This window comes from Thermoascus crustaceus, assembly GCF_041956765.1.
Source record: "Thermoascus crustaceus strain CBS 181.67 unplaced genomic scaffold VTN00scaffold_2, whole genome shotgun sequence".
In the NCBI taxonomy this organism is placed as follows: domain Eukaryota; kingdom Fungi; phylum Ascomycota; class Eurotiomycetes; order Eurotiales; family Thermoascaceae; genus Thermoascus; species Thermoascus crustaceus.
In genome coordinates, this window is record NW_027192528.1 from 3462553 (window position 1) to 3489346 (window position 26794).

Sequence of the window (26794 nt, forward strand, 5' to 3'; positions counted from 1 at the left end):
GGAGGGATGAAAGACGGAAAAGGGGAATCCCCGGGGCGTGGGGGGATGCGTTGTGGGTTTGGTGCTTTTCAACGTACATCTATCTATTCATTCTGCCGGCCTGATTGATTGATATCTCCCTTTCCATTCCACTACGACACTATTCTTGATGTCTTTGATAATTTTGTCTTTTTTAACGCCGTGACATGACTGTTTACTTACTTGAGACCAAAATTATGGAGTCTGAATATTAAAGTTAGATGGTTACGTATGTTGCTTATGTACTTCTGCACCGTAGATGCATTTATGGAATCTCGATCGTATTGGATGAATATTGGTAATCTGTAGCGCTGCAGCACACCTAGGTAGTTAGGTAGACAGCTCAAGACTGGGAGAATATAAATTGGAATCCGTGAAAAGTTTTCGAAAATACAGGAACTAAAATAGAGATCTTCTGAGAGGTAGCGCTGGTAAAATTTCGCAAAAAAAAAGAACACTATATAGGGTAAAACACTCAAGAACTTGTTTGGTTTCAAATTATGTCGACTTGCTCTGATGCTCCGCGTTGGCGGAGTTGGTTCGCGGAGCGCGGCCAAGTCAAAGGAAGATGCCATGCCGTCATTCACTGCTGGGCTTTGCTCCGAGACCGCCACCAAACCCGCCTGGAACAAGCCTGGGTGGAAGCTCTGTGATATCCAACTTGAAGTCACGATTGCCGCTGCAAAACCTCCTATTTTGTTCTGTTTTAATTTCTGATACCTTGGTTACAGAGCTCTGGCGGTTTTCTTCCACTCCCCTTTTTCGCCACTTCCTACGCCGCGCAACCAGCGGGACTTCATCGAAATCGCCGCGTATGCATCCAACCAAACCAAGCTCTGAAGCTCCCTCTTCCTCTCAACCATGAACAACGAACAATTCCGACGTCTCGTCCTCGATAATCCCAAACCTACTTCCTCTTCGACCGCGAAAGCAACTGCGACCCCGACACCAGCACGAAAGGATGGTGGCGCGACTCCGGGCCCCGGCGCGGTCCTGGGCTCGCGGATGCGGTCGAGTATCCCTATGACGCCGTATGTTTGATCCTCATCCCTTTTGTTATATCATATTCTTGATTTACAGACAATATTAACTGTTCAAACAGACGCTCCGTCAAGGGCGTCGACTTCGCGCGCCAACTCGCCGAACACCGTCGCGAGCAGCAACGGCCACCAACGAAGAAATTCAGATCCTACGACCCAAAGGGCTCGAAACTTGCCTCCGGATACCAGGATCGGGCACAACTACGGAGAGAACTAGAAGAGCAAGAGAAGGAAGACGATGTCCAAGACAAAGAGAAGCGCGTCAAAGCGCTCGAGGAGATGGTCAAATTGGGCCAGATCGACCAGGCGACATTCGAGAAGCTGCGCGCGGAGATCGGTGTCGGTGGAGACGTGCGGACCGCGCCGCTGGTGAAGGGGCTGGATTGGGAGTTGTTGAGACGGGTCAAGGCCGGTGAGGATGTGACGAAGCCGGTGGAGAAGCCGTCGGTGCCAGAGGAAGAGAAGGTTGAGGATGCGGATGAGGAGTTTGATCGGGTGTTGGAGGAGAAGGAGAAGGAGGAGGTTGCGCCTGTGGCGCCCAAGGAGAAGAAGGTCAAGAAGGGGAATATGGCTCCGCCGCCTCCTCCGCCAGTGCCGTCGTCGCAGACGAAGGAGGCAGGGCAACAGAAGAGATCGAGGGATGATATTTTGAGACAGTTGAAGGAGGGTAGGGCGAGAGCTGCTGCTGGGGCTGGGGCTGCGCCTGCGCCTGCGGCGGCACCGGCACCTGAGCCTCCCGCGTCTACGTTGGGGTCGAAGTTTAAGAAGATTGGTGATCCCAAGAATGAGAAGAAGCGATGGATCGAACAGGACGAAACTGGAAGACGGAGAGAGGTTCTCATTACTACAGACGCGGAGGGCAAGATGAAGAGGAAGGTTAGGTGGCTGGATCCACCAAAGCCTGCGGAGAAGACAAATGGGAATAATAATGGCCTGTTGATGCCGGATAAAGATGCGAAGCCATTGGGGATGGAAGTGCCTGCTGAGTTTGTGTCCAAGGCTGCAAGTGCAGCTGCAGTTGCTCAGGAGGAGGACGAAGATGATGACATCTTCGCAGGTGTTGGCGCAGACTACAATCCTCTGGCAGATATCGCCGACGACGACGCCTCCTCTTCCGAAGAAGAGGGCGAAGCCAAGGCAGATAAAGCGGCAGTATCAGAGAAGAACGCTGAAGACCGCGACCTCGCCAACATCGAAAAGAAAGAGAAAGAACCCGCCGCTCCATCACAACCGCCCAAACCACGCAACTACTTCACTACTTCTACCACCACCGAGGCCCCCGAACTCGACCGTTCCAACCCACTAACTACCGACCCAACCATCCTGGAAGCCCTGAAACGGGCCGCCAAACTCCGTCAAGCCTCTCCCTCTGCTGAACTTGCAGAAGAAGCAGCGGAGGACGAAGACGTGGACCCCGAGACGCTGCTCCGGAGGAAGAAATTCCTCGAAGAGGCCCGCAGACGGGAGGTCCTGGATAACATGGACATGGATCTCGGGTTCGGGTCGAGTCGGATCGAGGACGAGGAGGATGATGAGTATATCGAGGCCCGTGGTGGGCAGAAGAGGAAGCGCGGGCCGAAGAAGAGGAAGGGAGATAAGGAGAATGTTGCGGATGTTATGAGGGTTCTTGAGAGGCGGAAGGGTGAGGGGGAAGGGAAGGGGAAGGAGAAAGCGTGATGATTGATAGATCGATACCTGATACCTGTTATGAAATGAAGAAGAACATGGGGGTGCTTCGTTTGTGTGTATTCTTGTTTATTTATACCTTCTGATATGTTCTGGAGCATTTTTGTCTATCTGGGTTCTGGAATAGATGTGCATTCCCATGTGGCCCGATTTATATGGCAACGTATATTGGTCTTTTTGTCATCTGTATATTCCACAAGCATAGTTGAACATCCTCTCTGTTCATTATGAAACCGTAATACACAGGTTAAAGAAACAGCCCTCTGTACATATGTAAATACCTACTAAAAAAGTCTATCTTGGACACCCCGCGGAATACTTCTCTTGTTCTGCGCTATCAGAATGAGAAAGTAAATGCTGTAGGAGATCAGGCTCTTGCCGCAGCATACTTGGCATCAAACCATCTTGTCAGTAACCACAGAGGAACTCGTCACTGGCGTTGCATATTTAAATGCCCTCCACGCCATGCCAAAATGTCCCAATTCGCGATTCCATTTCCATTCATTAAGTACAGTAAGCTATAGTACGCCGTACATCAAGTATTATGGTACATTATAGTACTGTACCTCAAGTAACTCATTCCCAAGATGTTGTAAGGTCCACAGATTACCACTCACACAATGCATCTGAGAGATAGTCATCAGAAGTCCTCCATGGCAGGGTATGATGTCTCTCAGTCAAGTATTCCGCATTCTGACACTCCTAAGGAGCTTATTGACATGCTTAATATCCCACTGATACGGATCGAACCCTCCGGGTCCCCGTTGACACATTCGACCTTGTACCATTCTAGCAATCCTTCTGGATCGTGCCCTGTAATGAGCCCCTCCTTTATGACTTTCTAAGCATGGGGGCCACCGTAGCCTTCCGCACATGGATGACCCTAGTAAAACCCATTAGCGATGGTTACCACCACAAGCTTGCTTCAGCCAGAAAACTCAGAGTGGAGGGGGCGCCGCCAATACACACGACTGGCGATTTATCCCCGAGAGCCCCAGGCTCTTCCGCATACCGGGATCAGCGCGCCCGAGGAACGAAATATCATGGTCCCAGTTGTCTCCATCTCTACGAAAGTCTCTGTCGTACTCGTACACGACTTTGACCTCTTTGCCCCGGTATTCTTCGCTATCGTAGACTTCTGCGAGTGTAACGTCCTCACAGTTAGTTCTGCGATGGTAACCCAGCGGATCAGCGGCGGCTGCTATGGTGAACCACTTATTTGTACGCTATCGGTACCGTATCCTTAGCTCGCAATGCCTGACCAATGGAGAACTGTAGGAAGGAAGGAAGAAAGAAAGAAAGAAAGAAGCTTAAGCTGCTACCTACCTCTTCATGATTGACAAATACATTAAACACGTACTTCAGTGTGTTCATCCAGCCAAATGCAAGCTGTATTGCGGCATGCAATTCGGCAAATGTGTAGTTTGATGGGATTGAGAGGAGACGACTGATGCAAGGGTCCTCAGTATAAGACAGACGGATGGAGAGGAGGTAGCTTTCCTTGGTCTCTCGCCGAAGATGAGTAAACTGGCTTTTCGTCTCCGTCTTCAGACTGTGACCGTTTTATCCGTTTCGTCGGGCTGTTCGCGTGGTCTGGCGACAGGAAGGGTCGCGAGCGTTCGGATCGTGGCATGATTAGATTAGGATAAGGTGTGTGCTGTAGTTTCTTATCCTAATTTCACAGCACCTTAATCGACCACTGAATGAAGATCTTGTTGGTATGATTTTCCAAGAGACTGAGAGTAGAGTTGAGAAAGAAAATGACCTATTTCGAGATTGAGATGCGACAGATATACTTACCTGATTAGCGGTCAAAGCGCCTTAGCTGGCATCACCCGCATGGCTTTATCAACCCCTGCTGTAATAAAGGAATTATACCATCGCCGTCTATAGAGACTGTAATGGCGGTGGGGTGCACTAAGCCTTGACCTAGTACTAGTATGCAGCAAGCCACAAGGCGGCGTCGAGCAAGGGTTTAATGTCCATTACCTACTACATATGTTTCTTGGAAATGACTTACCTATCGAAGTACACTCATTGTGAACCATCCGGATTCCACGTACCACCAAGTTGGTCGTAAGTGCCGCTGCAGAGCCTGGTCGTGCTGACTGGTTTGATTCTCAATGTTTTGTGGCATGCCCATAGAGGTCCAGTCGCCTTTGGGCAGCACTTTCACCTTCTCGACCAACTTCACTCCGTTGACATTGTCCGCGGTCGCAAGATACTGAACATGGATCTATAGCGGAACCCTTGTCATCAGCTCTGGTAAATGATTATGTGATTATTTTCGACCTGCAATTTACGGTTTGCTTTTGGCCATAATCGGTATCCTTGTCAACGTCGTAGGCCGTGATCGGTGTTCCGTTGACGGCGCCAGTTCCCACGGTTGTAGGACTGACTTTCCAAGTGGAACCGTCCTCGGAATACACTTCACTAATATTGCCTTGGTCGTCCTGGTAGAAGAGATGCAACACCGAGCCGTCAGCGACACCAGCGAGGTCAGTGTTCAGGATGGAAGGCATGGTTTTGCTGCAATGGGATCTTGATGCGTGATGTCTCAATTGATCTGTTCAGATGGAAGTCAATGAAGGTCTGGGTAGAGAATGCTGGTCTCTGGACAGAGGGTTCATGGTCTTGCCTTTATATGTTTTCCGGCAATGAAATGTCCTGCTGACAGTCGACTTAGATTCCACTCCTACTGAAGAGGACGCTATTTCCCCGCAGCTAAGTGACATAAAAGTTCAAGGTAATACGAAACGTCTAATTCCATTGACCTTTGTACCTTCTATAACTTGAATCTACTGAATGGAACATAGCTCCAATATCGCAGAGGTGCGATATGAAAGACCAGCAGACTGAGTCAATGTGTTTCATAGAAATCGACTGAATGGATTTTGACCCAGACGAAGTTTCTCCGCTTTTCGGCCTAGATTCTAAAGGTTAAGGAGGAGGCCACACTTGCGTAGCTACTCATGGGCATGAGCTTGGCAGATCTCCCGTTCGGGCCGTACCTTACGGAATTCACGTTGCCCCCATCGGTAGGATGATGAGTCTTGCTGCAGTTAGATCAGATGCACGAACGTATGGGGCTACTCCGCAGATCGGTCCTCGTGCTGATGAGATCCACAGGATTGTACGCGTCAGCGTGGAGTAGAGATCTGACATCAAATGATGCCCTTGACAAGGGTATCAACAGATGGCTGAGCGTGAGGACCTCTGCACAATTCGGACATAGGAATGTAATGGACATCCTCCCTAATCCTTGTAAATGAGAGGGTATGTATGCATTGCTCGTGTCGCACAATCGGAGAATAATGTTGCAAACAACAGATGCTTCTGCTAATAGTGACATGTGTTCGTCAACATTGAAATAAATGAATAGTACAATTACCTCACTGCAAGCTTTTTCATACTGCTGATAGGCAGATCTACTGCCCACCTACACAATCAAGTTGATTCGGACTTTCCGGGGATTTGATCTCCACTATGTGCTCTCCAGTGGCGATGGTAAACATCCTAGCAATGTGAATAGAGGAACAGCTTCAAACTGCAGTAAAAGGCTAGATTAGAATTCTGTAGGAGCACGTGTAGTTGAGGTGTATCATCAGGGATACTATCGAAACTGCTACTTGCATATGCAACTAAACCCCACGTTACTCTAAAGTGACATCTATTGCGGGGTCAAAAGAGGAGTCGCCAATAAGAAGAGCAGTTGAAATAGCACGCTGAAGACAGCTCCATCTACTTATTCTGCGTGAATTAAAGGAAAAGACAGTCTTGCAAGATTCTGGTAGCCTGGGAAGACATGCCGCAAAGCACGTAAATTGGATAGCTTCTGTACTAAAAGATCGAATCCTAGACTCTAGATCACTCCGCTTCAGTCAGTTGAGAAAGAGCAAAACAATCTTGGCAGAGCCACATCTGACCACGCATTATTTCAGCCAGCCTCGGGCATATGCAAACTGCGAGCGCATTCCTCATGAGGATTTTTATGAGATTATGTAAAGGCTGTCGTTATTTAATTTGTGACTGGAGACGCATTCGGTTTCTTGCGGATATAAACGCGCCGTTGAATTAGATGAAGGTAGAGTGATCAATCGGATCGGGAGCCGGACCTTGGTGTCCACTCCGTTGTTGTTTACATAAACTGTTTATACCAGATGTGCACAAATATATCCAATCTGTACTGTGGTATTGTTAGATGTGGCGATCTTCGCCTATATCTCAATATTGCCTGGAGGCTTGGCAGTAGGACCTGGACCAACCAATGTCAGGGAATGGTACAAAGAGGCATGTGCCAATGGGGAAGAGAAGGGCCTTGACCCTTCCAAGTGCGATATCTTCGAAGTCAACAAGCTCCTCGCCAGAAAGATTAGAAAGTGAGGAGGCTCATATGCAAGATATGTCACCTAATGGTACCGAGATACGGTGCATGGTAAGTAATGTGTGGAGCTTTGCAAGCTACGTGAGTATAGACGTGATATCTTGGGCGGCTTTTTGCAACTTCTGACTGGATGGCTATTTTGGGAGGTTTTTTGCTGAATTTGCTTGTGCACTTCACTATATATTGTACTTGTACTGGATGTGATATAGCACATAGAAGCTGAAATAGAATTATAAATTAAATACTCGAATAGCAAGGTATTGGCATAACGCTATTGATGAGCTACTCCACGGTTCTGTTTAAAGGGTAGTTACAAGACCCCTATTCTGCCAATCTCGACCACCAGAACCTGAGATAGGGATGACGAGGGGTGAAGTCCTGTTTTTGAAAAAGCTTCCATCCGGGGCCCCAGGATTTTTTAATTCAGAATCTACGCATGACAGGAGGCCTGTTGTTTGCCATGTTATGATGCTAGCTTTTAGTAAGCCGTGAGATATCTGGTAATCGATTTTGCGAAGGAGAGAAGAAAAAACCGAAAGCCCTAGATACAGTCAGCCTACTTCGCTATAAGGATATTCGAATTCCCCCCGCAAGCAGGCATAGCACTGCTTAGGTGCTTGTTTCCATCCTCGGTATACACCGTATTTAACCGAGGTGGAGGGCGCGGAGAGATCCCCTCGCAGCGTAGCGATAACAGAGGGATCGACCCGCGATACTGTGGAACGTAGAATGCGGGGAAAGCTTCTGCAACCAATCGCAACCACCTTCGAGCATGATGGGCTGAGAGATAGCCCAATAGCAGTTACGATAGACAAGGTGAGCCCCGCGATGTTTGATGCGGCTGCAGCACTCTCGGACGTGAGGTCGCGAAGTAAGTGTTACGTTCAAGAGACTGTCGTGTAACACGAATCCAGAAAACTCCCATACGTTCTCTTTCTAATACCTGTCATACATTCTTGAATCAGTTCCGTCCGAGCAGGAAATTGAACGGAAGAAAAGAGATAAAAGCAGCGCAGCAACAAGATGTATCTGAAGTCTCCGCTTCCACCTCTGGATATTCCCAAAACAAGCATCCTCGACTTTTGTTTTCCGCCAGATTCGACGCCGGCAGACATTCCCTTATGGATCGATTCAAAGGATCCGTCGTTCTTCCTCACTCACAGGACTGCGCGCCAGTGGATATGTCGCTTGGGGCAGGGCCTTGAAAGGAAAGGGATCGAGGCTGGAGATGTTGTTCTGGTCTTTACTCCGAATCACATCTTTGTCCCAGTTGCGTATCTGGGCGTTGTGGGAATGGGAGCACTGTTTTCGGGCCTGAACCCGGGTTATACTGTTGATGGTGAGCGAGACGAGAGGCCCTTGTATGCTTCCAGAGCATATATGCCAGCTTCAGTCACTTGCTGCAGTGGCTGTGAACATGACCTATGAAGCATGGCCTGATAAGAGGAAATAGAAGAAATAATCATGCTAACTCACGAAGCGAACAACAGAGGCTGCATTTCAAATATCGAAAACCGGTGCCAAATTGATGCTGGTACATCCAAGGCTCATTCACACTGCTATCAAAGCGGCGGAGCGAACCGGTCTGCCTAAAGACATGCTGTTTCTCTTTGATGATCAGGAAAGTGAGCCTTTTAATGGGATTCAAGATTGGAGGACCATTATTTCTTCACCTGCTGATGCGGATCTATGGAAATGGAGAAGTCTCAGTTCCGAACAGGCTGCGAAGCAAGTAGCAACGCTGAACTTCTCTTCTGGGTAAGACTCATGTTCCTTGAGGCGCTCTTTCTCTGTCAAGATCCGGGATTGATGTTATGCTGTCGTAAAGAACAACAGGTCTTCCGAAAGGTGTCTGTGTCTCCCATCACAGCCTGATCGCCAATGTCTGCCAGCTGTCGATAATGTACGACCTTTCAAAACCAAAGAGGTGGATCGGGTTTCTCCCTCTCTACCATGCGTATGGCCAGTGTTTCTACGTTCTCATAGCGGCTAAGCACCACATCCCGGTCTTCATCATGAAGACCTTCGTGTTCGAGGACTTCCTCAAAACGATCGAAACCCAACGCATCACGAGCCTGCAAGCCGTCCCACCTATCATGATAATGCTGGACAAGCGTCCAGAGGTGAGCAGGTACGATCTCAGTAGCTTAGAGGAAATTACGTGCGGAGCGGCACCGTTATCTCGAGAGCTGCAGCAAGCCATTGTTAACAAGCTAGGGGCACGCATCACGCAGGCATACGGAGCCACAGAGGCCACCTGCGGTTTGATGTGTGCTCCCTGGCGTTTCCGGGAAGTGCCAATTGGGAGTGTTGGTCTGATTCTTCCCAACACTGAGATCAAGCTGCTTGACGATAATAGTCGCGATGTTGGTATGGGTGAAAGAGGGGAAATTTATGCGCGCGGGCCACAGATCGCCCTCGGGTACTGGCGAAACGAAAAGAGCACCCTTGAATCTTTCGACTCGGAAGGATGGTATAGAACTGGAGACGTGGGCGTGGTTGACGAGAAGGGATACTTTTGGATTGTGGATAGGAAAAAGGAACTTATCAAAGTGAAAGGCCTACAGGTCTCTCCTGCTGAGGTTGAGGCCGTCCTTTGGGAGAACCCTGACGTGGTTGACGCTGGCGTTGTGGGAATCAAACTGTAAGCAAATCCCACCTCCCATTGACTACGGTTCAGAACTCTCACCTTTAATATTGTATAAACTGCTAATGTTGGGCTCTTGAGCTGCAAACAGCGGAGATAGCGAATACCCACGCGCCTATGTGAAGCTCAAAGAAGGGGCGCAGAAACGAGTAGGAAAGGACCAAATATTCGACTGGGTAAAATCAAAGCTTTCTCAGCATAAATGGCTGGCTGGAGGGGTGGCTTTTGTGGACGAAGTACCTCGATTGGCAAGTGGAAAGCTTCAGCGCAAGGCACTTCGGCAGTGGGCTGAGAGGGATGCAAAGGCAATTGGGACAGCGGAAGGGGTGGCTCCTCTTACGTCGAAGCTATAGAGCATCTGCGTCTGCTTCTCGTGGTCAACTGTTTTATGTGCGAATATTTCATTCCTGAAGGACGTGTTTCGTCGAAGACTCGATCAAACTTCATATTCTCTCAGAGACCAGTTGGATATTAGCGGTGTGTAGAGCACAGATAAGGAATTTGATCAGCCTTTTCCAGTTCAGCTGTAGTCCGTTAGTTTCAAACAGTATCTCGAGGACAAGGATTCCGACTTGACCAGTGTAAGTATCTTGGTAAACGCGACACGGAGGATGACCAACGACTCCATGCAGAAGCTCGGAAAGCTAAAGCTTCGGAGTGCGAAATATCGAAAACTACTCTAGAGAGGAGCTTATAGAACTGACATCCTTGAGTACCTCGTCTGGAAGACGTCCTCTGTCATACGTATCAAGACATTCGTGTCTATAACCCTTCCGCGTTGCATAGAATTTACAGCTTGGTCTTCTAATATGTGCTTTACTGGAGATCGTGGGACAGTTCGCGTAGCCAAAACATACCTTAAAAGGTGGGGCCGGAGGAACAAACCGACATTCCCATAGAGATTTGATAAGTAGCTAATCTATACACAAATATCTGCTGGTTTCCTTATATAGGAGCCTTTTCTCTCCTTTCTTGACTGTTTGAATTCTATGCCTTATGCAATACGCGCTGGATGGGCTTGGCGGCGGAGCGGAGCGGAAAACATTGATGCTAAGAATGTAGAAGTATATATCTAGGTATTACATATGAGAGCACTTATTTTGTGCCCTTTCATAGTTCTAAAGGCTTTGGAAAAGCTATTTTGCGTGTATCAGCCCATTACCCCTGGCTCTCTCCAGAGCCACCCAAGCGAGGATTGGCGGTAACTCCCAACTCGCAACCACTCCCCCCTTTCTCCCCCAACGGGAGAACTCCGATCACAGCCATCACCCACGTCACGAAATCATTCACGAGAACAAGTTAAGCAAAGAAAACGATGGAATCACGCGACGTCGTCAAGGCCTCGCTTAATTTAGGGCGATTTTGGCGAGCTCTGGAAAGGTATAAATATCTCCTCTCTCACCCTCCAGTCCTCCCTTTCTCCTTCATTCTGCTACAGTCCTCTTGGTCATATCGACCTGGCCCTACTTTTCCCTTCGATCGCATCGTCTCTTTGCTCTTGTATCCCTTCAGAACTTGGTCTATGTCCTCCTCCTTTCCTTCCTCGGAGACTACCATGTCCTGCGAGCTCGATGTGTTGCTGATCATGATGGGCTGGACTTGGATCTTCTCATAGGTAAGAACCTGAGCGTCTTGCAAGTCCACAGGAAACGGAGGCAGGTCATAAGAGCTTGAGCTTGTGTTCTTCCCAGTCTTGTATTTTCCTTTCTTGTCTTCTATTCCTATCTTGCTTGCGTTGCGTGTACAGTGGTGGTGTCTCCTGTATGCTTTTTCTTTTCCTTTCTTTTCCTTCTTCCCTTTTTTCTCCCTGTTTGCTTTTTGAATCCGCAAGTGGATGGTGCACCGTCCCACTAGGTACCTGACTGCGTCGGGCTTCGGCCTGCACAAGCCTCGAGTCGTCCCGGGTAACACCGGGCTTCTTTCGAGCCTGTCGTTGCAAGCTGGGAGAGACCGGATCCAACGATAGTGCGGTAGCAAGACCTAGTTTGTTTCGTACCACTACGGTACCGAGACTAGACTCGCGATCTTGGCCTGTCAAGTTCTCTCCCCTTTGGAGTGGAAGCTGAGATGAGTTTTACGATGACGGTGGAAGACCTTACTAGTACATTTATGTGCTGACGGAGGGGGTTGTCTCTCCTTAGGTTCTTGTTTAGGTTTCTCGATTATAGGTTCCTTCGATTTCTTCGATCGATCACTTTATACTCGATGTTCCTCGGTATCCGGTCTTCGATCTTCGTTCTCAATTTCGCCTCGATTTCCTTCGGCTGGGTTCACACACGACGTTGGGTGATGGGTTCGGTGTTGGTTATATCTTATATATCAGGTAGATAATAATATGCACACTTCACTTTCTTTATTTACTCTTTCATACTCCCATTGTTATAAATCCCTTCTTAATTCTTTGTAGCAAGACATGTTCGTAGTTGTACCTTAGAATATCCCTGCCCCTACTGAAGATATTTCGATGAGACGCGCTTATGCCATCAAGCGTCCCTAGTGTTTACAAACAATACACAATCCCGGGGCACTTAACTGACCTCCCAGGTTTGTGCTCTGGGTATTCATAAACAGAATCAACAAGTTAAATAACGGAACCCGAAGCCTCATAAGCCTTGTTAACGTTTCCTTTGCTCTGACAGGCAAGGAGTGCTGTTTATCGAACTAAGGTGTGTCACCTCTGCATTTCCTTCAGGCAGGAATCTCATTCTAGATCCGTCTCTTGAATTGACTGCATGCTTTTTCTCCCTTTGACAACCCACACCATGTCAAACCATTTTCTCATCCTCATACCATACCCCATCCCATCGTTGCCAGACAGATATCTGGACAGGAGACTCGATGAGCGCCAACTGCGGAGAGACCCTGCTATCAGAGGTATATCGTAAACAGGCAGCATCTATATGCGGAGTAGGTTCGTGAGGATAAAAGTAATGATTTCCTCATAGAGGCTTTGCCATGCATTGCACATCCAGGCATCATTCTTCATGTGCTTTTTCTGCCTTGCCTAATTCATCGATGGCGTTATATCAATATCCTGCTCTTCCAATATTGATTTATGCTCCAAATCTCTATCTTCTCCCTCTTCACTCTTTGTAACAATCTAAGATAGGTGATCATATTCCCACAGTGAAGGAAGGGAGCCGGCGTCTGAGACAAAGGGAGGATATGGAAACTACAAATTCTTGGGCTTATAATCACAGTACTTTCTCATCTTCATGATAGCCTTCTAATTGTCGTTCTCGTTCATATCATATTATAACTAGGAGTTCTAATCTAGTCATCGTCAGAATCCAACCTCAGTCTCATCTGCGTTATGTACAGTCACACTGCAGCAGATTCTTGTATCATGGTGAGTGTATCCAAAAAAAAGTTCCTCTCCTTCTATCTGTATCCCACATCACAATTGTCTACCAAGCAAAATCAATCAGTTCGACTTCTGTTCTCGGACCAAGTCAACCGTGGCGTAGTGGAAGGAGCCTCCGATACTGCTGACATGCTTAAACGGGCATCGAATACATGGTAAGTGGTCAAACCAGGATGCAAGATGCACCTTCCCCTTGAAGATAATAACAGGTGATAGAGCCCATCCAACTGCATTAACAGCTTCAATTGCAGTCACCCACTCACGATTCCCAGGCTGTAAAAGAACTGGTTTACCCAGATGATCTGACTGAGTAATAACTCTTGCAGTTGCAATAATGCCCATTGCAAAGCCTGTCTCATCAAAGTTGTAGATATCCTCATCAAGAATGCCGTAATGCTGTTTTGCCTCAAGGAACATATCAAACCAGCCACATATAACCTTTGGATCCTCACATTTTTGCACGCTTCTAGTTGTATCTCCGTATATATTTTGTCTTTTAAGTCAGGATTGCGTTTGAGGAATTTGCTGACCCAGTTTTTACCAATTGGTGGAGGAGTAGGTTGTTCGCCTCGTTCTGAAAGCAATATGTTGGCCATGGTATGTACAGATGAAGGCCTAAGAGCTGCGCCTCGCTTATCCACGGCAATTATTCAATCCTTCAATGCCTCTTCCTCAGTGGCAGTCAATCTGTAGCAATTTGCACGACGAGTCATTCGAGCAGGGCGTCCGTGGAGCCGTTGATGAAGAGAGGTAAAAGGGACATCCAATGCACGCGCAGCTAGTGGTTAGCAAGGTGTAGAATGATGGAAGTTGGGGCAGGCTTGTAGGCGGTGATCCGCTAGGTTGGAAATTACGTTACAGGCTATCGGGAGTTGGCTTGTAAAGGTTTGGCCAAATCCTTACAGTTGGCCCATACAGATGGAGGGGAGATGTGGGGGGAAGAAGAAAAGGCGTAGTAGCAAGGACCCTCCTGCCTCACCCCGCCCACTGTACAAAAGATCGCCGATCAATCTTGGTTATTATTGCGTTCTTTATAATGTGATTCCAGCTGGGTGATTTTCAACGCAGATGATATCTAATAACCCCCTTACAGATCACACACTGCGGAGAGGCCCACGGGTTGAAGGAAGGCAGGTCATGGCCTACATGTTGGTAAAATACCCGTCTTCCAATCCAACTTCCAACCTTATCTGGATGTAGCCTTGTATTACAGTACATACCTATACAAGTTCGGCAAATAATCAGACTATCAGTAATGCCGATAGTCAGCGCCACTTGTTGTTTTTTAATTCCTTTTTGTTACGTGGACTTATGCATTGTAGTTCCGGCAACCTTGTACTCCAGGCTTTGCTTGTCAGATGGTAAACATGTACATGGACGAAAAAAGGAAAACGGCACAAAGAAAATAGAACAAAGGATGTCCGCTGCTGATCTCTGGCCGGATTCCCTGAGCGGCACGTGATCCGCCGAAATTGGTCTCTACGATCTGGAAGATCGATAAAAACAACATCGCGCCGCCAGAACTTGCTGAAAGGAACGAATCGAGCTCGGCAGACTAGCAATACAGAGCATATACCGTGTTCCTTGTCAAGGGTTTTGATCGATTTCGTTTGGATGGTAGCATCTCCCAGACTTGGCATAGATTCCAAGTAAGTTACATGTATATACCTACCATGTGCCGCGAATGTCGTAGCGGTTGTGAGATTCCTTTTTTGGTTCCCCAAAGTTCTGATCCGATCCTTCTAAGTACAGATGATGTAATGAGAAAAGCTGTTGTGTTCAAAGGATATGTCTGGCGAACCGTGCAGTGTGATGGGTGGCCATGCTATATATGCATCAAAAGGTGTATATCAGTGAACAAGGGGAAGATGTCAATGAGTATCTCCAAAAGAAGCGAAATGGTGAGCTTTCATAACAAATGCAGGGTTATATATATAATATCATCGCTTCAACAACCAAGAAATGAGGTGTACATGCAACGCCCTCTATTCAATAATCCCCCGAATGCAGATCAACCTTAGATGAATTTGCTTATGGCGAAAGGTAAGCCTCGCCAATAGCACTCAGGGCACCGCCGCTGATCAGCATCCCTTCCGCGACCATGAAGTAGGCATAGCGTCCAACAGCAGGCTGGCTCTCCAGCCAGGGGATCACGTCCCTCAGGAACTGAGCTTGGCCCATGGGGTCTCCGGTGGCAGCAAATTCGGTGACCCAGACCTCGTTCATGCCATTCTGATTGGCAAGGTCGATGCACTGCTGGATGTGCTGCTTGAAGTCCTCGGCACCATTCGTACCGCCGTACCAGTGGACGGCCATGACGGACTGCTGGCAGTCAGTGCAGGCCTGAAGGAACGATCTCATCCAGTCGAGACCCTCGCCGGGGTTCTGGCTGTTCGTGATGGCCGGGCTGACAAGCTTGGCTCGATCGGCGTAAGGCGTCATATACTGCTTGAAAGACATAGCAGCATCCTGGGGAGACATCATGGCTTGCTGAGCGTTGTCGGGCTCGTTGAAGCCGAGAAGGTACTTGCTGCCAGAAGAAAGCGCGGTGTTGACCGCATCGTCCCAGCCATCGAAACTCCGAGATCCCCACAGCATGGGAACATACTCGACGCCGGGAGGGAGGGTTCCGCCGGGCTTGCTGTCCCAATTGTACGCCCAAGTCACGCCACCGCCAGCCCCAGTCAGAAGCGAGACCAGGCTGATGTCGTTATAAGCAGCGCCCTTCTTCCCAGAAGAATCGCGCTTTTTGTGGAAGTCCGCATGACCCTTGTGTGGGGCAGCCAAAGCAGCCGTGGCCGCAAGAAGGGTGACAAAGAAGTTCTTCAACGACATTGTTGCCGAGACAATATGATCGATGTGTTTTGTCTTAACCGGGAGGTCGTCTTTTCAGAACCACAGTGGCTCAAACCAGCTCAACCAGAATCAATCCGGGAGCAACAAAGGCAACAAATCAAAGGAATGGCGCTTTGAGTGGTTGGAAAAGGAGTGTAGCTGTGCTCAGCACAGGAACCCCGCACAGAACCTCTTGCACGTAGGTGGATAAGGACCGACAAGAAGGAAGACCCAACTCAGCTGGGGAAAGAATATGAACGGTGAAAGTTGAAGTCGACCGGCATGACAGAGGGGAGGGAAACGCCGTCTTTATAGACTACTCCGGGGTACATCTTCATCCACAATTGACACTTCCCGCTAAAGGACCAGACAAAAGGCTTCGGGTCGGAACCGTGGGAATGCATGTTTCATCCATAGCTGGAGGACGACGTATGTCCACATCTTCTCACCGTGGCCGTTGTCCCTGCGGGAATTTGGGATAGCTCACTTGCTGTCTAGGGAGATGATACAGCGTACCTCCAACGTGGTCCTGTGGGGAGGCTCGGAGAGAGGATAAACAGCCGATTGGCGACCCTACTCTTGAGCAGGCCGAGACGTAAGGGGCCGGTGGAGACGACAGGACAATGTCTGCACAAGACAGGCTCGAGGTAGAATCGAACTGCGCAGGTCCAGTCTGGAGAAGAGATTTCCCGACAAGACTCGCGGTCTGGGCCAGTCTGGGCACTTCCGCTCGCTGGCTCTGTTCCCGTTCCTACGTCCGCCCAGCGTTCAGCATCAGGAACGGATGCGATCCTGCCAAGGCGTCTCAGGCTGCAAAATTCATCACGATCAGATGTGCCGGCCCTTGGGATCTTGCTTGGCACGTGGTGCTCTGCATGTCAAATAGGCCATCTGCAGCTCTTCCTGCCTTGGCGCGCGTGCTGCAAGAAAATGTCAACCTCGGATCGGCGGGAATATGGTAACGACCATATGGAGATTGTACCGCTCACCGTGAAAGGATCTGCACAGTTCCCCTCCATATGAAGAAATCCACAACGCACTGTGCTCTATGTGGTGTCTCCCCAGGAATCATGGCCTGTCGTTGTGGGCGTACGTCGGGAAGCGAACTCTGGTACCGCCGAGCCGTCGTGGCGGTTTTGAGGTCCAGGCTGACCCAGACTCACCAGCTGAGAAAAGATCCCCGCAGCGACGCGTATTCACTGTCTGCCATTCGTTGAGTATCATCCTTTTGGTGAGTTCCCTAGCCCGATGCTAGAAGAAACGTCCTCGGGCAGACGTCACATCAGTCCGAGCGGTAGCGCCAAGCCTTGTTTCAGGTAGCCGCCAAGCTTCGATCGTCCGTTTCAGATCAAAGCTTATCTTTTGATCGCCCGATCTCTAGCGCCTCGACCACGTACGCGGTACACTCTACAGACAGACGGGTCAACTCCGGAGAATATAGTAATACGCCGGTGTCCTGTGTCCCTGTATCGATGCTGGCGTTGCTGCGCTGACGTAGTGACACAGTGGCTTAGCAGTCGCCAAGATATAGTTCATTCCTATTGAAACAAAAGAGGCTTGTCGACATCACGGAAGCTGTTGACAAGTTTTCACCTACCTTTTTCAACCCTGGAATGCGTGCGGCCAAGACCACCACGAGGCAAAGAATAAAGTGTGTTTTTCACTGGTCGCTAATGAGGATCTCCTTTGTATCGGCAAAACGGGCGGTCGTAGAGAAATATGATTCCGATTTATTCTGTTTGACCGACGTCCTATGCCCAGACCATGCCATGAGATATCTCCTTTAGTCATACGGATACCGGCGTTTGAATGGCCTAGGGCTAAATCGATCAACCAGAAACCTCTATCAGCTTAATCACAGAACAGTATACCTTAATGGCTTTGACTCACCTTTGAATAGACTCAGTTCAACAATGACAGACTTGACAGCAGACGCCTATCACACAAGTTCTACAGCAGCCATGAAAAAAAGCAATACCCTATTGAGATCCTACAAGCACTCACTTATCCCACCTTACCTTTCTGTTCTCGAAACCCATAACCCACGAATCATTCCAGTCCAGCCGTTGCGGTATTTTCTTACGATCCATTTTTTCGTCAGAATGCAACTGAGACTCGGCAGTGTCCAAACCGCCATATAAGCATATCCAATATAATGTACATGTCCATGCAGACTGCAGTCTTCGTTCCTTCCTTCCTTCCGTCCCCCCAGAAAGCAGATCCACCTGGAAGTCATAATCTCCATAACTTCCCCAGTCCCGTACTGTATGTAGACCATGGTCCGTGCCTGACCCGCATGCGATTCATTAACGAACATCTGGGGTGGACCGTACCGTAGAGAACTGACGGACGCGCAGGTCACATGGAGCATGAGCTACCAATGACCCATCATCTGATCTGATCGTTTCTCGGTTAGGTAGGTAGGGTAGTTTAACGCTTCCTCCTTTGACAAGAAACCCAAGAACTTGCCAAGAAGGCCGTAAAGTCGCCGATGTTTACCCTGCCCTATACTTTCTGAAAAATGACGCGCAACCAGCCCTATACCGTATTCCATGAAGTTGGGGCTGCCAAGCAGTAAGTATCAGCCTTGGCCGTTGCATCCAGTACCTTGTAGTAGGCCAAAACGAAGAGATATTAGCAAAGCCAAGTACATACAGTATATTATTGCCACTTCTGTACTCTCAGCCAGGTATCGAGTAGGTGTATCTCTTCCCCACGCAAGATAGGAAGGGAGAAGTCAACCCAGGAGCCGCAGAAATCCTGAAACGAACATCCCGTGGGTCAACTGGGTCAAGGGCCATCACATCATTAGGTATCATCATGCCAAGAATGTGGGAGTGTGGGAGTGTTTCAGGACTGGTTAACTTTATCTGCTATGGGGTACGGGGTATTCCGGTCGGGGCGAAGGTTTTAAGGTGCAATCCAATTGCCACGAGCATATCAGATGCTTTTATTCTGTCGGTGTTTTCTCCACTGGCGGAGGGAGGAGTGCGGCCCCAGGTTTCCAGGTTTCAGATTCAAATAGGTAGCCAGTGGTGTACATGTACAATATCCCGTAGAAGAACAGATGTTCTCCCGCAGACGTGGGGATCTCCATGGGGTTAGACTTACTGTTGAGAGGGCGCTGAACAGATACGTTTTGTAGTGATGAGGACTGTAGTGGGAAGGGTTGCAGTAATCAATTTTGAAGTGAGAACAGTTAGATATATAGTGCCATGACGTATACTGAAAGGTCTTTCGTAAGCCGGAGGGGATGCTGGTAATAAGAGAGTGAGAATTGGTGGAAGTGAAGACAGAGCCACGCATATACAAGCCATAGAATAAAGGCAGAATGGGGTTATATAAATTCATGATCCGGGTCTGGGAGAAAGGGAAGTGTATAATGGAAATCTGACCATGAGGTATATGCTAATATTCCACCAAGTCCCGGTTCTCAAGTACCTTAGCGCAATATTGACGTTTCATTCTTTTAAGGCTAATGGCGAAAAGATAGAGACCTATGATCTCGCATGTTGTTGCACTTGGTTATTTCAGGAAGATAGTTTCAGTTTCTGAACGACACAGGCTTGATATGCTATCTTCTTGAAAATTGAAACGTGGATAGCTCTGTTCTCCATGCTTGCTAGTCCTTAGCACTCGCCCGGGTATAAAGCATTCTGTGTAGCATGAGCGCTACGATAGACGCGACAAACCCCAGTCAAGTTTGAAAGCTCTGTCTAGGTACGTCGTAGGAAAACTAGATCCAAAATTCTCAATTCATCTCGTTCTCGATGTCGAACATGAGGAAAAGCCTAGAAAAGTCCGAAGGGACAGTCATAATGCAGTTCATCTACCTATTCCTTGGAAGGCTGGTGGGCGGCAAGACACTGATGATCTTCAGGTGTTCCCGGTACAATTTCGAGTACAAATCCACTGATCAGGGAATTTAGAGACGGGCGCTTTGCCGCTATGAGAAGAGCTATAAAAAGGCTCCGTGCAGCAATAGTAGTAGCCGTGCTCCCGCCCCAACACCTACCCGTGTTGGTGCGTTGCAGCGGAACGTCCAATTTTGACTATTTTCTCGATTTTATACCCTACCACAATGCCAAAATCGCCAGATAAAATTGAATCCCGAATCCAGGAAGCTTTAAAAAAGGCTTCATGTCAAAAAAACCAAATATCTCTGCGTTGGCGTGAGAATTCGACGTGCCTCGCAGACGGCTTCACGAACGCGTCAAGGGTCGGCCACCAAAAACTGCCAATATCGCACGCAATAAGGCATTAGATGACCAGCAAGAAAAGGCAATTATTTGCTGGATTCGACAGCTTGATTCCCTGCATTCGCCACCTACACCAAAGATGATTGAGCGCTGCGCAAACCAGATCCTACAGAGAAATGCTTTGGTGGACCCGGCCCCGCGTGTAGGGACAACCTGGGTATATCAGTTTATTCAGCGCCTTCCTGAAGACCTATATCTTATCAAACAGAAGCCAATTGAGAAAGATCGACTAGGGGCAGAAGATATTGGTATTCTGACACATTGGTTTGATCTCTTGGAGCCATATATAGCCCGGATTCCACCAAAGAATATCTATAACTTTGACAAAAGTGGCTTTCAATTAGGGCAGGGGAAATCTCAAAAAGTCATCACTTCCAACCCTATATGAGCCTCCCGAGGCATTGCAACTAGCAATACAAATAAATCCTTGACAGCCATTGAATGTATTGCGGCCAATGGCACTGTTATTCCTCTGTACTTCATCTTCAAGAGTGAATATCACCTAGAATGCTGGTATCAGCAAGTTCCAGATTCAGCAGAGGATTATCAAATTGCTACAGCTTCCAAAGGATATACAACAGATGAGATTGCGCTGGATTGGCTCAAGCACTTCCATATGCATACAGAAAAGCGTGTTTCTAAGACTGACGCAAGGTTATTGCTTATGGACGGCCATGGCTCCCATCTCACATATAATTTTCTGGATTATTGTGAGAAATACAACATTATTCCCTTCTGCTTTGTGCTGCATACAACCCATCTTGTCCAGCCACTTGATAGTCAGCCCTTCCAGGCCTATAAGCACTATTTTCGCAAGAAAAACAACAAGAATATACAGTGGGGGGTCTCAACAATGGATAAGGGTGACTTTCTTCATGATGTCCCTCAAATTTGCCAGGATACATTCAAACAACGTACAATCCAAAGCACCTTTTCTGATCAGGGAATATATCCCTGGAATCCTTCAAAAGTACTCAACATTCTAGCCAATGCAAGGTCTCCATCTCCAGTCCTAACTATACAGGATAAAACACCATCAATTCAATCTATCTCAACCAATTCTCCTCCTCAGACAGTTCGTACACTGTGATGGAGTATTCAAAAGCTGGATAAGTTTGTCAATGAGACCCCTAGCCTGGACCAGGGCTTTACACACTGTCTTGACTGGGTCTTTCAAAGTGCTATACAAACAGCCGAATTGACAGCCCAACTTCAAAGTGATATCTCTCAACATCTAGAGCGTGCACGCACTCCAAACTCTCAGAGATCTCACAGAAGAATCCCTACTATAGGGCCATTGACAGTTAAGGATGCAAATTATCAGATTGCTGAACGTGCTGAAGTTGAACAAAAGAAGATTATTTCCTGTGTCCGAAAACATCAACCTTTGAAGCCAAATCCCACCACTATACACCGATCGGAAACCGTTGAAAATACTCAGGGAGATAGCCAGGATCTAGGAGATATTAATGGGCTATTTAATGTATTTAAATATTAGTCTAGATGTTGAGAAAATTGATGAGAATAGTCAAAATTGGACGTTGCGGTGAAAATGGACGTTCCGCTGCAACGCACCAACACGGGTAGGTGTTGGGGCGGGAGCACGGCTAGTATGTATTCTACATTTAAAAATGGTGTGGTGAGAATGTAGGCGGTGAAGGGACAGGGTCGGACTGCCGGAAGGGCGGTATCAAAGTCCGACCTCGGTCCCGAGACGGTCAGCTGACCATCGGCACTCCGAACTGGGACTAAGTTCGGACACCAGGGGATACTTTCCTACTTGGGCATGTGGTAGCCTGTCGTATGATTGGCTGTTCTGAGACATCCCCGGGAATTAGGCCCTGGAGGGATCGCCTAATGCGGCAAGAAAAAAGGTTCTGAAATTTTTCTGCCGGCAGAATATAAGGGGCAGATAAGGAAATCTGTCGATCCTCTAGGCCAGTCTCGAGATAGCTCTCTCCGATGGCGAGCTGGACAGGCCACTTGGTAGTAGATCTACCTAGACATACTTCATACTACATCGCCGCCAATGATGTGCATACACATGCTGTGTTTGTATACGAGAGTACATTTAAGTAGACATCTCCATCCACGTAGGCAGAACAGCCGTTGTGCTCTACTGGGGATATGTTAGGCGGTGCTACGTGCGGCGAAAGGAGTGGCCAGTGAAAAGGGGCTCTGGTCACATGGCCTCCACGACTTGCCACCGGCACAACTTCGTCGTCGGTAGATCCACGGGTTCAAACTATCAGACCGCCAATCCCATTTAGAGCCCTGAAGAGATCGATTTTTTGCTGTGTGGTCCGTATGGCATTCCGTACTGCTAGATCGTCTCAAATAATCAGGCTGCCCATCGGCCGGGAACCATTGGGGCTGCTTGGAGAGATCGAAATGTATTCATGTCGCTGCTAGCGCTTTTCTGATACGAAACTACCTCGATTTTGGAGTCAATTCCACCGGGGACGTTATCAGATTAAGCCCTATCCTGCTACCTAGGTGGGTACCTGGCATAGTAGTGCCCAGGTGAGAAAATATGGGTTTCTGATCGTACAGCAGAAAAGGTACTCCAAATGCGTAACTTCTGCGCAATATGCGGGGTACACGTTCGCTCCATCTCTGCTGACCCGGAACCGGGTCTGCCAATTGAGGATCTGGAATGGCATCAAGAACTTCGAGCTGGTTCGTGCAATTCACTCTGTCTTGACCTGACTAATCCAACGCTGACTGTTGCTCTTATTGCCTTAGTACGACATGTGAATTCGAAGAATACCACGAGCCTTACCGGTATCGGATATCTTGATATATCGGAGATAATCGTTGCACCGCCAGACCCAGGACATTCTTATCGAGATGTGGGCGCAACGCTGGAATCGTATGTGCCGTTCTACGATGCAGGGTCTGATACCTGGACTTTTCTGTTCCACGCAGCGTGCTGGGAGGTTCTGCGCGAAAGGGTATCCGCTGGGCCTTCCGACACCGGTCGTCTTGCTACATTATTATACAGGGTTCTGTTCTGTACTACAGTGGATGAATACAGCTATCTTCGACCGGGGCACGATTTCGGCGGTGCAGCCAGATTCCAGAGACCTTGCGGCAACCCTTTGCAGGATATGATTAATGCGGGTTACTCCGATTACGCAGTCGAACCCTCTCGATTCCTCAGCGGAGATGATATCCTCTGCTGCTTGGAATCCGTCGCGGATGTTGCCGTTCAGGAGGCTGCGGCTGGTGCCAGCGAGCGGAAGGTAGCAGCTGCTGATATTTTCGCCAAGTTGCCTGTTGAGGTTGTTCATATATTGCTATCGTGGCTCCCTTCTCACGATATCCCGAACCTCCGTTTGGCATCCAGGACGGTCGCATTCATGTCCCGTACAAGCTCACTACCTCAGTCGTTTTGGCGCAGTCGCTTCTCACCCGACTTTGAATTGGGTTTCGCGCTGCCTGCCGACGAATGCGGGCGTCCAGATTGGCGCAGTCTTTACTTCGCAACCAAGCATTTGTTGCGGAATCCGCATAAATCCGCACGCTTACGAAATCGAAAGAGGGTATGGGAAATAATCTGCAAAAATGCTTCCTTGATTGCTCTTCACCTGCGTGGTACCAAATTACATGGTCTGCCGATCACTTGGGATGACCTCTCAGGCTCTGGGTGTCAAAATCCTGCAGAGAAGGCCCGGCCTGGCAAAATAATCACCACAGAGTCGATGGCTAGGCATTCTGAAAAGTTACATGTTGGGAGCCGAGAAATCGCTGTTAGGCGTCTCTTATTACATCCTGAGCAACAGACTATATGCGCAGTTGGCGTTACCACAGTTATCTTTAATTCGCAGACGTTTGTTTCTGGTCTTCGCGTGGTCTTTAATGACAGCACGGCTGGCACATACAACGGGCGTCCCCTAGGCTATGTCGACTCGAACTCAGAACACTTCTTGTGGGTTCCACCGGAAGAGAATTTTGCTGGGCTTGAGGTAGCGACATGTGTGAATGGTATCGTTGCGGTGAGACTTATCCTGGAGGCGGGTCCTCGGAGATACTCTTCCGCTTGGGTAGGAGATATTGGGAATGGTGAACCGCATATTGCATTCGGGAAGCTGCTATGTCCCAGAAGCGAGATTCGTTCTTTCGACTTGGCGGCTAGCTTCGATGTAAGTGGAACCCTTCAAATCCCTGGACCCAGTCTAACTGTTCCTCAAGGCCTTCAAGATGATTTCCCTGGCTATAATTGACATCGAGTATTCTGATACCGTTGATGGCACCTCGACAGTCCCAGAAAGGGCAGGATCCCAGGGACTCATTCCGCAACCTATCTGGACACCATATTACCCGGGAGACGCTTCTCTCGTCCCAATGCCTCGTAATGTCACGTATCAGGCATTTAATCCAATCCTGAACATTGACTTTGGAGGGTCCGGCGGGGAAACGTTGCCAAAATTGACCCGAATTGTGGCACATATGGGAGGCCTGGGAGCCCCTTTCACGGGTTTGATGTTTGAATTCGATGGGCAACCCCCCAGGCTCTATGGAAGACAAGGTCGCACTGAGGTTTCTTTTCCTGTAGACGGTGCCAGGGGTGAGAGAATAGCTGAAGTCACGTATGACCGGGCTTCAACATCTATCGGCATCTGGTCTCTTAAGGTCTGTCAATGTCATCCCTTGAACAAGGCAGGACTTTAAATACTGATATCACACTTCTAGATTCGTACAAATTTTGGAAGATGTGCTTCATTCATACCTGACGAGCTTCGAACGGATCGTCCTGGTGAACCATTCCCTGGGCCGCCGTATCCGACGTTCGAAGGAAAATATTATAATGACGCATATTACAGCAAGGAGACCCTGAGAGCTCCTGAAGGCCAAGTGATAACTGGGTTTACGTCAATCCTAGAGGTTAGTACAGCATTATCAGCTTGCTCTTGCGCCACTGTCTGACATTTCCCATTTCCAGGCAAGTAGTGGCACTTTCCAGACTTTTGGTCTCCAATGTTACTGCGTTCCGGATACCACTCTATCCATGCCCTGCTGTCAAGGCATTGCCGGTGAAGTTGCTCCATCCGCTGCCAAGCTCTGTTCGTCAGTGGGTTCTTACCTCATCGGTGGTGGTCCTTCGGGGTGCACAGCATACACATATGCTTCTTTGGATGGTGTCAGGCGTATCCGCTTCTCACGCGGGTCTGCAGGCCGCCCTCGACATGGAAATGAGATCTCCGGACTGTGGCTGGACTACTCCGAACCTCAACCTCCGGCAATCGTAGGTCAGTGGCTTTCAGAGGCGGACTCCATGGATCTTGAGCCGGATGAGAAGGTCATCGAAGTGTCCATATGGATGTCCAAACTTGACTTCGTTTTCAACGAAAGATTCCACCGAGGACGGGTGATCGGCGTTTCCGTCTTGACTTCCCGCATGCAACGAAAGACCGTGAAGAGCATAGAATCCATAGAGTCTCTCCCTGTGGAGGATTACGTTGAGTTAAAATTCCGAGCAAGCAAACTGGAGAAGCTGGTGCGTTACTAATATTCCCCTTTCCCTGGGTTACGATGGCTGACCCTCTGTATAGGCTTCTCTTGTTTGGGCATTCAACGCTCTCTGGGACCACCCTCGCGTCCTCTCGTCACCAAACACAGACACAGATCGCATTCACCTTTGGGATCCACGGTCTTATTACTCTAAGTTTCCGTGGATGGCCCCGGAGAAAATCATCCGGGAGGATACGGGCTTCGCGGGAGAATGCGACCGAATTGTCGCCGTCACGGCCTATCGAACCCGTATTTACGGGGTCAAATACATCACTGGTCTCGTGTTCACCTACAAGTCCGGCGTAACTCGCACCGTCGGCTATACGCACGGTGAGCCCAGCCGTAAAGTGTCTCTCGGAGATAACGAGAGGATTTCGCGTCTCGAGTTGCTCTCGGGGCATTGTGGCGTTTTGGAAATTACGGTATGTACTGCTGAAGTCCCAAGTTGTTTATTTTAGGTCACACGCTCACAGTATTCAGCTTCACTGCGAGAGCCTCGACGGCGGGTACACACCCAGTGAGCCTCGTAAACTGGTCAACGAACCCATCGTGATACCATCTCCGCCCACCATTTTCCACGACTGCATAGATCTCTCGGGTTCTCAGGCCAAAGGATGCTGCGTTGAAAAATGCAGCAACCCGGGACTAGGCGCACCGAAAGACCTGCCGGTCGGACTGTGGGGCTTCAACGTAGCCGAAGGCAAGCTGATCCTTGGTGCCGTCTACGCAGCGAAAGCTTGAAGAGGATGTCTCCCAGCACTTGCGAAAATGAACAACAGTTGCGACATGTTTATACCCACCGATTCGATTCAGTGTATGACGATAGAGATATATATATATATATATATACGCCAGGCGCTGATAGCGTTTGCTTTGTCTTGGTTTATTGGACAGTACATATTATTTCTACAGTGTGTTATACGAAATTGACGGAGATAGATACGGTGCTGCTTGGCGGTTTTGGCTTTTTGAAACTGGATAGATCATGTGTTACACCTGGAAGATATATATAAAGAGATTAATAGCCGGTTGGATATTGTGTTATTC

General features: G+C 48.6%; 6 protein-coding genes across 6 annotated transcripts; 4 read left to right on the forward strand and 2 right to left on the reverse strand.

The window, feature by feature from the left end:
- Positions 1-879: 879 nt before the first annotated feature.
- VTN00DRAFT_4764 (uncharacterized protein) lies at positions 880-2735 on the forward strand (the record flags this gene model as incomplete). The annotated part of the gene is made up of 2 exons (XM_069431222.1): positions 880-1049; positions 1121-2735. The coding sequence occupies 2 exons, from the start codon at positions 880-882 to the stop codon at positions 2733-2735; spliced, it is 1785 nt and encodes a 594-aa protein (XP_069290279.1).
- An 840-nt stretch (positions 2736-3575) lies between these two features.
- VTN00DRAFT_4765 (uncharacterized protein) lies at positions 3576-5266 on the reverse strand (the record flags this gene model as incomplete). Its single annotated transcript, XM_069431223.1, has 5 exons — positions 3576-3627; positions 3714-3970; positions 4071-4296; positions 4808-4980; positions 5048-5266. 5 exons carry the CDS (start codon positions 5264-5266, stop codon positions 3576-3578), a joined length of 927 nt encoding a protein of 308 aa, XP_069290280.1.
- Positions 5267-8151: 2885 nt separating this feature from the next.
- On the forward strand, positions 8152-10128 carry VTN00DRAFT_4766 (uncharacterized protein; the record flags this gene model as incomplete). Its single annotated transcript, XM_069431224.1, has 4 exons — positions 8152-8467; positions 8619-8886; positions 8957-9772; positions 9867-10128. 4 exons carry the CDS (start codon positions 8152-8154, stop codon positions 10126-10128), a joined length of 1662 nt encoding a protein of 553 aa, XP_069290281.1.
- A 5042-nt stretch (positions 10129-15170) lies between these two features.
- VTN00DRAFT_4767 (uncharacterized protein) lies at positions 15171-15974 on the reverse strand (the record flags this gene model as incomplete). Its single annotated transcript, XM_069431225.1, has 1 exon — positions 15171-15974. The coding sequence occupies one exon, from the start codon at positions 15972-15974 to the stop codon at positions 15171-15173; it is 804 nt and encodes a 267-aa protein (XP_069290282.1).
- Positions 15975-16597: 623 nt separating this feature from the next.
- On the forward strand, positions 16598-17829 carry VTN00DRAFT_4768 (uncharacterized protein; the record flags this gene model as incomplete). Its single annotated transcript, XM_069431226.1, has 4 exons — positions 16598-16932; positions 17040-17205; positions 17492-17625; positions 17736-17829. 4 exons carry the CDS (start codon positions 16598-16600, stop codon positions 17827-17829), a joined length of 729 nt encoding a protein of 242 aa, XP_069290283.1.
- Positions 17830-22803: 4974 nt separating this feature from the next.
- VTN00DRAFT_4769 (uncharacterized protein) lies at positions 22804-26488 on the forward strand (the record flags this gene model as incomplete). Its single annotated transcript, XM_069431227.1, has 9 exons — positions 22804-22912; positions 22979-23105; positions 23162-23187; positions 23258-24378; positions 24428-24868; positions 24929-25120; positions 25179-25733; positions 25789-26169; positions 26228-26488. 9 exons carry the CDS (start codon positions 22804-22806, stop codon positions 26486-26488), a joined length of 3213 nt encoding a protein of 1070 aa, XP_069290284.1.
- Positions 26489-26794: the final 306 nt, after the last annotated feature.